Source organism: Centrocercus urophasianus, unplaced genomic scaffold, assembly GCF_019232065.1.
Source record: "Centrocercus urophasianus isolate 14NV4802_14NV808 unplaced genomic scaffold, USGS_Curo_1.0 seq_23, whole genome shotgun sequence".
Lineage (NCBI taxonomy): Eukaryota > Metazoa > Chordata > Aves > Galliformes > Phasianidae > Centrocercus > Centrocercus urophasianus.
This window is the reverse complement of record NW_024884789.1, coordinates 13,268,074-13,277,952: the sequence shown is the minus strand read 5'-3', so window position 1 is coordinate 13,277,952 and position 9,879 is coordinate 13,268,074. Positions and strand designations below refer to the sequence as shown.

At 40.1% G+C, this 9,879-nt stretch overlaps 1 protein-coding gene across 1 annotated transcript in view; it reads right to left on the bottom strand.

The window, feature by feature from the left end:
* Nucleotides 1–206: 206 nt before the first annotated feature.
* Nucleotides 207–9,879, bottom strand: part of LOC122163297 (neuronal acetylcholine receptor subunit alpha-7) — a 37,712-nt gene continuing 28,039 nt past the window's right edge. The window contains exons 5-10 of the mRNA XM_042824467.1: nt 7,971–8,050; nt 6,609–6,776; nt 6,032–6,226; nt 4,591–4,677; nt 3,594–3,703; nt 207–1,514 (exon numbers count right to left, since the gene is read on the bottom strand). Of these exons, the coding sequence (XP_042680401.1) occupies nt 996–1,514; nt 3,594–3,703; nt 4,591–4,677; nt 6,032–6,226; nt 6,609–6,776; nt 7,971–8,050 (1,159 nt within the window). The 3' untranslated portion in view covers nt 207–995. The remainder of the gene's footprint in view (nt 1,515–3,593; nt 3,704–4,590; nt 4,678–6,031; nt 6,227–6,608; nt 6,777–7,970; nt 8,051–9,879) is intronic.

The window sequence follows — 9,879 nt, the reverse complement described above, 5'->3', positions numbered from 1 at the left end:
TTTTTTTTTGTTTGTTTTTTTTTTTTTTTTTTTTTTTTTTTTCCTTTGGATCCGTCATTACATTTGAGCCTGTACAAGACAGTTACTGTTAGCTGGATTTCAATGCAGAAAAAGTAAAGAGACAAGTTTGTATAATTTATTATTTTTTTTAACAAACGATGGTAAATCCATCATAAATACTTCATTTTCTTTATGTCATTGTAAAGGGTAAAAACTGACAGAAGTCATTTGTTGAAAGAATGTTTTTCTGCAGAGAAGGGAGTTGTAATAAACACTGCAATTACTGGGAAGCCTTTTTAAGAATCCAGGCCATACTTCTAGGTCAAGTCCAGGAAGTGACAGAAGGACAAGCTATGTGCTGTTTCATCTTGACTTTCATCTTCCTGATGTTCAGGCAAAAATCAGAATCCTCTGTACTCACATAAGCTCACTGCAAAATGCATTGTGGGATTTAAAATGCGACTGGATGTGAGGGAGCTGTGTGCTCCATACTCACTAAGAACCAGAGACTGAATAGCAGGGTGTTCTTATTCTTTTTTTCCTCTGTCGTTTGAGTTTCCTTTCATTCAGATTTAATCCTTTCCAAAACATAGGGCTAACTTCTATCTTTTAAAGCAAATTCTGGAAGAAATGACATTTCTGGCATTACCTACCTATTAATTTATGTACTAGCCAGTTTGAAATGCATAGAAGATGCCCGAGCACTATCCTTTCATTCTGAATGGACTTGCACTCACTTTGCATCTCCCACAGCAAGCTGCTCAGAGGAGCTGGGCACACAGCCCAGGGGAAAGGATCCCTGGCTCCCCTTCTGAGAGGGCGCTGCCCTTTAGAAAGGAACCCGGGGCCAGAGGGGTGCCAGGGGAGTAGGGGGGAGGGCAAAAGACAGAGGACAATGAGATACAGTGTACTCATTGAAAACAAGCAAACAAACGAACAAAAAAATACACTCTTATTTGCTACATATGATACTTCAGAGAATCAAATCATAGAAGTTAAGCAAAATCTTTAGAAACAGCCTCTACAAAGTTTGGTGCTGACATTAAGATACCAATTGTACAAATGATGGTGAAGACTGAAAATGCCATCAAGCAGAGCCGATCTACTACAGAGGCTGCAAACTTCCATTCGTTGCAAATGGCTTCTTCTTCATCCTGGTCTCTGAACCTGTTTGCAATGTATCTGACCTCTTCCAGGATCTTAGCCAAATCCGGGTCGCCTTCAGAGGGGTGGCCACTGTGCAGAAGATTTTCTTCCTCTGTTGGTGAACAGGTCATCCTCCCACAGATCACCCCTGAATCAGTAGTGGGTGTGCAGTGAACCCCATCCAGCCCTCGAAACCCAATATACAGCATATTCCCATTACTGCATTGCTGACCACTCACAGTGTTCATCTCCACGCTTGACAGGCTGCATCGGCGCTGTTTATGTTGACAGGCAGGACGCACTTTATCTTCCCCTGGCCTCTTCATCCTCAGAAACCAAGCACACCAATTCAGAAGGATGACTCTTGTCTGGAAGAAAATTACAGACAATAAGCACCTCTGGACACAGCTGCTGTCTTTGGTAGCTCTTTGTGTTCCTGTAGCCTTTGTTACTCTCAGGTTCCTGGTCTCTGCTTAGTCTGAGCTGAAGTTTTAGAAAATGTTGCAATGTTTTTCCAGATGGTTACTTTGCCACTCACTGAGGCTGCTTTCATAGTCCAGCAGTGCTGTGGGCTGCCTCAGGCTGACTGTGGCTGCAGAGAGTGCCTCTCTGCTGGGAGTCTCCATTGATTTTTCCTCATGCTAAAGCAGCAATATGGCAGTCTTTTCTACCTTTACTATAAACAGTGAATAGATAAAAAACGCTTATCGAATAAGTTATTTTTTGAATAGTCTCAGTAGCTCTGCTTTAGACAATTAGCAAATTAAAGCACAAATATGAATGAAAGAACTGTAACATTAAATCCATATGGCATTACTGCTTGGAGGAGTAGTAAGACAGATGCTGTGCAGGGCTGGAATAGACCATTAACCTTTGCAGTGTTTTGGCTCTGTTCTCATATTACTTTCATGATAGTTGACTGTAGATTTTAGAAAACAAATCTGTATGTAACATGGAGAAAAAGTGGAAAAATTACTTTGATCTAAAAAAAAATTACGCAAATTTAATTAGTGTGTATCATTTTATTGCTTTCCACATTGCCTTATTCCAGCCATACAGAAACTGCAGACGAGCAGTTTCCGATTTAGATTCAAGCTTCTATTATTTATTTCAATCAGATTTTAAGAGCTCATTCCAGTGTTTCTTTTCCAGACCAGTAATGAAATATTATTGCCTTATATAATATACAAATTTTGCACTGTAATTAATATTAGATTCGTTCCATTTATTCTGACTGCGAATTACTACTTAGAGAAGATGTTATATCCAGGCAAACATTCCAATTAAATATAGATTTTGTCTTGTTACTCTTTCTCTGCTATTGTGCCTCGCCTAGAAAGATAATAATTTATTAACTGACAGCCTGGTGCAGAACAGCAGTATCCAAATAAATTCCAGTGGACTTCAGCTTCTCAACACCAGAGTACCTCCAGTGCTGTTTTCTGGTGGTTGACTCAGCACTGCAGATTTATCTCTTCAGCCATCACTCTAGAGATACATACCTTTCATTCTCTTCATTCAAAGTTATTTTAAAGTCACCTCCCCAGAACAGATCAGAGAATATTTCATCACTTCTTGTCTGCAGAACTCTACTCTGTGCACTTTATCTTTTTTTTTTTTTTTTTTGCTAGTAGGGATAATTACTGGAAGTTCTAGAGAGATTAAAAAAAGAGGTCCTTCCACCTTCACTAGGTCTTCAGGCTGCTGTAAGTTGTCGGGCAGTAAGACTAGATGGTTAGCTGATACTCATCAATAATTAGCAACCCCAAGACGGAGACTGATGACCTCTGCAAAAACAACTGCTTATAGAACGACGTCCCTAAATAGAATCGTAGAATCCTTAGGGTTGGAAAAGATCTCTGAGTGCAACCGTACCCGTGGATCACTCTTAGAAAAACACTTCAGTTTTTTTCTGTGCTTTACAGATGCTCGCAACGAGAGATGTGAAGATCAGAATTTTCAGAGGATCTTTCACTTCAGCAGCCATCTTTAACAAGAGTGCTGTAGGCAACTGTTTGTCAGTTCTGTCACATCAGCTAATTTGCAGTGGCTGCACCTTTATGCTAGTCTATTCCAGGCATTTGTAATCTCCACCAGCACCCTGCTCTTTCCTTCTACCTGTTTCACTTCTGACATTTGCAGCTTATTTGAAAATCATATTCATTTATGCATTTAGGGTCCAGCAAAATGTTGAGGTGCTTCTAGCTGTCGTAAAGAAGATTTGGATTATAGAAGTAAGATGAATAAATTTATGTTCTCTCACTCTCTCAGAAGAAAGGTATCTGGACGCATCATTTCTGGTGAAACTGCCTTTCAAAACAAAACGTTTAACAAGGATATCTGCATAGATTTTTACTTAGCCATAAGTAGTGCAAATGAATCGCTAGCTAATGTGTCTCTGATCCCGACATTCATGCAATAGACAGAGCATTAAAATCAAACCTTACCCATTTAGGCATTTTTCCCCCATCTGGATCATGATGATGGTATTGTAGAACGATGACAGTGACAACAACAGAGAGGCCAACGATAATCATGGTGCTGGCAAAATACTGAGCTGCAAAATAAACAGTGAATTATAGCGGTATATTTTGGCAGATGTAGTTTTATATCTATGATAAGCAGTGTTTATGTACACAAATGTAACATGAAGTTATTTTTCCAATGTAGTGCTATATGTGTGACATCAGGTACTGGTGAAAGATTTCTCAAAAGCAGCCAGCAGCTGTTTTCAGAGGGCAGTCAACCTTCAGTAATGGTCTCAGTGGAACTGAGCACCTGTCTTTCCTAAGCAACACTGACAAAGTGCTGCTCTTATTTTTTTTCATCAGTAGCTTAGAGATTTGTTGCATTTCTTTTTAAAAGTTTCTGCTTCTCTTTGAGCCTCATGTCTCACTAGCAGCGTCTCAGCTGCAGCGTCTATGAGAAACTGACTCCCATACACTCTCCAAAAATGAGATGTCACTTCTCTCTTTACTTTGCTCACTCCAGACAGCACCAAAGTTGTACAGAGCATCACATATATGAGACATTCTTCAACCAGCAACACATGCTGTCTTACACTGAGGAAAGGTAGGCCGCTTGGGAGTCCTGTTGGAGGGCTGCCAATCCTCTGCTGCAGCCCTGCGGCCATGCTCAGTGTCCCATCCCCTCTCCAAGTCTCTGAGGCTCTTTGCAAGCTCTGGCTATGCTGCTTTTGCTGGTGGTGGTGTTCCTTCCTGCAGTGTGTCTCTGCCTCGCTCCCCACACTGAGGGGCCAGGCACCTTCTGTCCCTGAGGAAGTCACTGCTGCACACTCGCGCACAGTCAATCCTGAGCACTGTTTTCTATTTCAATTGCAGCAGGCCATTCTACACGTAGTTTGCTTTACTGCTGGGTTTCTTGCAAAGTCACTGCTTCTCATTTGATGTAAAATAAAAGTGATTAAAGCTGCAATTAGCTTACCAATTAAGGGCACAGAATCAGATGTTGCTGGCATAATTTCAGCCACGAGTAACATGAAGACAGTGAGAGACAATAAAACTGTTATACCTGAAAAATAAATGTGAAGTACGAAAGCAGGTCAGTAGCTTGTAAGGCAGCAAGCGGCAGCAAGTGAACGTGAGACAGCGTGCTCTGCAGACAGCTGTATTCCCACCGTGCCCCTGGCCAGCAGCCGTAGTGCTCCTGCCCTGCCCCGATGGCCACAGGGTCAGGGTGGCAGGGTGACGAAGCTGGTGCCAGTGCTGGCCCAGGAATGGCCACTGTGACTAGCAAAGTTTTGATGTACTCTCAGTTTTCTGAACTTGAATGGGTGTGTGTATTTTTGGATCCTTGTAACTGTTCAGCTTTTATCACTATTTGCTAATTAGCTGAGGTGAATCAAAGTACTTCTTGTTCCTCATTTCCTTTAGAAACATGATGTGAATTGTGGTATTTGAGCTTATGAGACTTGATTAATTGGTGTGGAAGCTACAGGTAGTGTAGTACACAAGATTCCTGAAAAAGAATTTGCTTTGTTGTATTGGATGGACTTGGACATTTTTCAGTACTGGTGGCTGGGTTCTGCATGTGGCTGTGTGCAAAGATGCGACAGCTGATTTTTCATTAGTCCCCATCTCTCAGAACAGGGCCCTTTCTTTTCTCAGGACTCATCTAAAACAACAGGGAACCACTGTCAGGTGGAAAAGGATTTAGGGACAAAGAATCCACCTTAAAAACGTGGAGGGAGTTCATGGCTAGGGAGGCCACTACTCAGTTTAACTGTTTTCTGGAGAAATGTTCAGCATTTAGCAGCTGCATTCATTTTGTAGAAGCCAGTGTATTTGCAGTGTTGAATGAGGCAAAATGTTTCATTGCATATCTAACCACCATCTTAAGGATCAAGTATCTAAACTCATCAGACTTCTTTCACAAGCCAATAATTTAGTTTTAAATTGCTATTAAAAATAGAATGTAGCAGTTAGATGGAATCAGTCTTTCTGAGCAGGCAAAAAGTAATCGTAGGCTCTTAACATGACTCGCTATTAAAAGGAACCATTATGAAGAATGCCACATTGAGGTGCTGAAATGCAGATTTGTAAGCTTAAGCTTTAATCAGTGAATGTGGAGTTTTTGCTTCAGCAATTAAACACCAAAAAATGAAACCTTTCTTCTGAGGGATGATAGTTAGGAATCATCATGCTTCTGGTTGGGTGGTGGGAATTTCTACCTTTCACAGCTCTGGTGTCCCCTAAAGCTTGCAGCAAAGGTTTAACAGTGACACCTGGTCTTGAGGACCACACACAGTAAAAAAAGTTTATGAGCCAGAATAGGACACATAAACTATTCCTCCTTGTTTCCTAACATTGTTCAAAAAGAAATTTTAAAAGGACAACTTTTGGTAACTTCATTTGGCAATATTTACCTAGTGAGATCTTTTCTCCTGAGTCTGCTGGAAGCAGAAAGACTAATAAGGCAAGTGCTGATATCAGTACACAGGGAATAAGAAGGTTGAGTCCGTAGTAGAGAGTCCTGCGTCTCATAGTTACTGTGAATGTTATATCTGGGTATGGTTCTTTACAGCATTCATAAAAGCTCTCAGTTCTCTTCCCAGGAATTCCTGTGTAAAAGGGAAAAGGAAGAACACACAACATTAACGTCAACAGGCTCTATATTATGGAGTGATTGTTTTAGAAATAGATAAATTTAGCTTTGTCAGCCTTGCTAGGGGTAAAGCTGCTTCTTCAAATTTAATTCCAAAATTAAGTCATTTTTATCAGGTAATAATGGAAAAATAGGTAAAAATTTATACTGAATTCAAGCTCACTTTTTAATGTTGTTTCTCATCTTAAGTCTGTTCCCACAGCTTTAAACACCACCAGCATGGTCACTTATTAATTTAATTTCTGTCTTCATTTCTCAATTGTTATTCTGCCCATTTCAGCAGTGAACTGCTGACAAGGCTGCAAGTTCAGAGTGTAAGCAAATAATGAAGAGCTTACCTACTAAATCCCACTCTCCGTTTGAAATATAGCCGGATATATCTGCTTCTTGCATTTGTAAGTCTAAGGACCAGCCTCCATATGTCCAAGAGCCAAACTTCAGTTTACACTTCTGAACATCAAATGGAAACCAGCGCACATCTATGTAGCACGAGCTTTTAAATATGCCTAGATTGGATTTTAAACAAGAACACTAAATTGAAATGCTCGTTCCACGAAATTTCATGTCTCTTCTGTAACCTGATCTTGTTCTACGTTGCCTCTTTTGGCATTCATTTGTAAAGCATACTTAATCTCAGCTGTGTCTCAAGATGTGAAAAGCAAAAGTCAATTACAGAAAAGGGAAAGAACTGCACTATTAATGTTTGCACTATTAATGTGTTCATGTTACAAACTATTTCTGAACTACATTTAGGCATGTAGTAGGAAATGATTCAGAGAAGAGCTCCATTTTCTAGACATTGTGTATTAGAAAGAAATGAGGCAGAGTATGCACAGTGTTTCTCTTATTTCTGTTACTGGATAAAATAAGAAGTGAACCCTGATGTCCTGTAGAGATCTCAGATTTAATTTGCCTGGAAAGCACTTGGCTCTATTGCCGTAGTACCTAAAATTCTGATCAGAGTTAATTCTGAGAATTGTGGTAATTGAGTTGGGGAACAGGAACAGAAATCCACTGAAACACACCCAGAGACTCAGTGATACAGTTCAGATATCAAAGGACCAAACACAGACTGTGTTCCTTCCAGATTCAAAGCCGTTCTGATGGAGTATTCAGTGAGTCATTTCAAATAGATGATATGTCCCATACCATGTGTCTAAGCATCTCGTTATAAAGGTAATGTGCTAGTAGGAGAAACAGCTATGTTAATGAAATACATTTTTATTGAGACACTACCTTTTATTCAATAAACAATAACTTTTTACATTAAGGGCTTTTATTTTTTATCTTCTTTTATACTTCCACGCTTCTGTAATAGAGTATTATGACAGAATAATTTAAATGATGGCAATAAGAAATCTTCTATGGTGGTTTTCATACAAAAGCATTAACTACATTCAGGATGCATCTAGTTTTAAATCTAGCAGATGATGGCTAGATAAGTAAAATACCAATGAATTTTCCGTCCTTGGATGTGTTTAAGGCCAGGTTGGACAGGGTCCTGGGCAACCTGATCTGAATGTGTGTGTTTGGTGGCCCTGCTAGGCAGGGGGGTTGGAACTACATGATCCTTGAGGTCCCTTCCAACCCAGGTGATTCTGTGATTCTGTGATTCTGTGTGTGAATTTCTGTCAAATTTGAAACCACACCATATATAAGCAGTCTGAGTTATCAGAATTTATGACATGGAAACAGCCTACCTGGTGGCAGATACTGGCAATGTCCCGAAGAATTGACTAAAACATTAGTGTGAAATGTAGCATCAAATCTTTCATCAGCACTAGAACAGGGAAGAAACAAAGTGGGTTATGTGATCTTCGGCTCAAAATATCTGAGAAGATATTTCTTCTTCATAAAAAGATTTCTTCTCCCCAAAATAAAGCTTGTCAGCTCTACTCCTGGCACCAGTTTTCTGTGGCCTCAGGGTAAGTGCCTTAATACTATTGGACTTGCTCCTGATTAACAGCTTAAGCGGAGGTGAATCACCTCATTCTCTCTGCTCATTTACCCTGTGGGATTTGCTACAGTGCCATGGCTCTATCGATTTCCATTTGGATAGTAAGCACTTTTAAAAAACTTCTCAGGCAATTGTACAGGGAAATCTGTTCTCTTGCAGTTTACATTTAGCATCGGTCCTTCTTGGGCTTTCATTTGTGCGAGAGAGAGCAAGGTGAGATATCTACCTTGCAGGGATGGTGGGAGCAGGAGGGCACCGAGCCCACAGCTGCGCACACATGAATGCGCACAAGGACATCGCGGTCCGGCTCCCTGCTGCAGCCAGAGCACGTGCGGAGCCAAAGGCCCGTGCTGGCTCTGTGTGACAATGGCAGGTGTCAGGTCAGCCCAGCAGTGGCTGCTACCTTATCACTGCCTAATCACCTTGTAAAGCATTGCCAGAAAAATATGGTGAGAATCTGAGATGGGGAGAAAGTGAAATGTTCATGATTCAAGCAAAAAAGTAAGTATAGTAAGGGGAATATTCTTCCAGTAGCATAGCAGGCCCTATTGACTTGTTCTCAGTCAACAAATAAATAAATAAATAAAATAAAAAATTGACCTACTCTGATACAAAATTATGTATCTTAAAGGCCCATCTTAGTCATTATCTTAGTCTTTGTCACTTTACATTTCGCCTTCTATATTTCAAACAAATTACATGTATAAGATATCTGGACTGATCTGTGAAATATGCAGACAAGAAAAGCTATATCCAAACAATTACTTGCCTATCTGGAATTGCATGTTTTCCAGTGGTGAGTAGGAGGTTTGCAGTATTGAAAGTCATCAGTGTCTTTGCAACTGTTTAATTTGAAGTATGAAGATGAGATGAAGAGTTTAAATATTGAATATGTAATGTGAATGGATCCCAGGGAAAAAGGCAAATCAGTTCTTGTCAATGGAAGGAATGCAGGCCACTCTCCTTCAGCTTCACAGCTCATGGCTGGATTCTCCGATGCTTAACAGACTGAGCTTGTGTTGCAGCTTCTCTTCTGGCTGGAGCACTAAATGTCCTCCCTCCTCAACTTGGTTGCCCTTTTTCATGACATTTGTAAGGAACTGGTACTGACTGGTACTGCTAAGATATCTTCTCACTGCACCGCCAAATTTTGCAGGAATGGTTTCCAATGACATTGGAAGAAGGGGCGGCAAGAAGAATCACACACAAACAGATGTGCATGCATGCATACACTCCAATTGCATAATTCTTGTTTCCTTAGGAAATCAGACTTCTGCAACAGGTCTCTATATTGGATGTAGACACGTATTTACAGTAATTTGAATTTAATAAGGGCTACACTATGAAAATCAAGCCACATACTCAAATTTATGGAAAATATCCATGCTGAACAAATTGCTTACAAGTGGAAAGCAATAACTAGAAATAAAATTCTTAGTTTCCCAGGTTAGATTCGAGTCATTTTCCCTCGAGCAGAGGTCTTAGAAGCCCAGAAGCTGCTTTGAGGACCTTGCAGTTTGTTGTTCCTGGTCATTTGTAAATGTAACATTTAAAAAATGAACACAGAAGTGAACAAGGAACCTAGGTTTCATTGCCATATGTTTGGGTTTTAATAAGAAATATCTTTAAAAGAACATCAAAAGATATTTAGA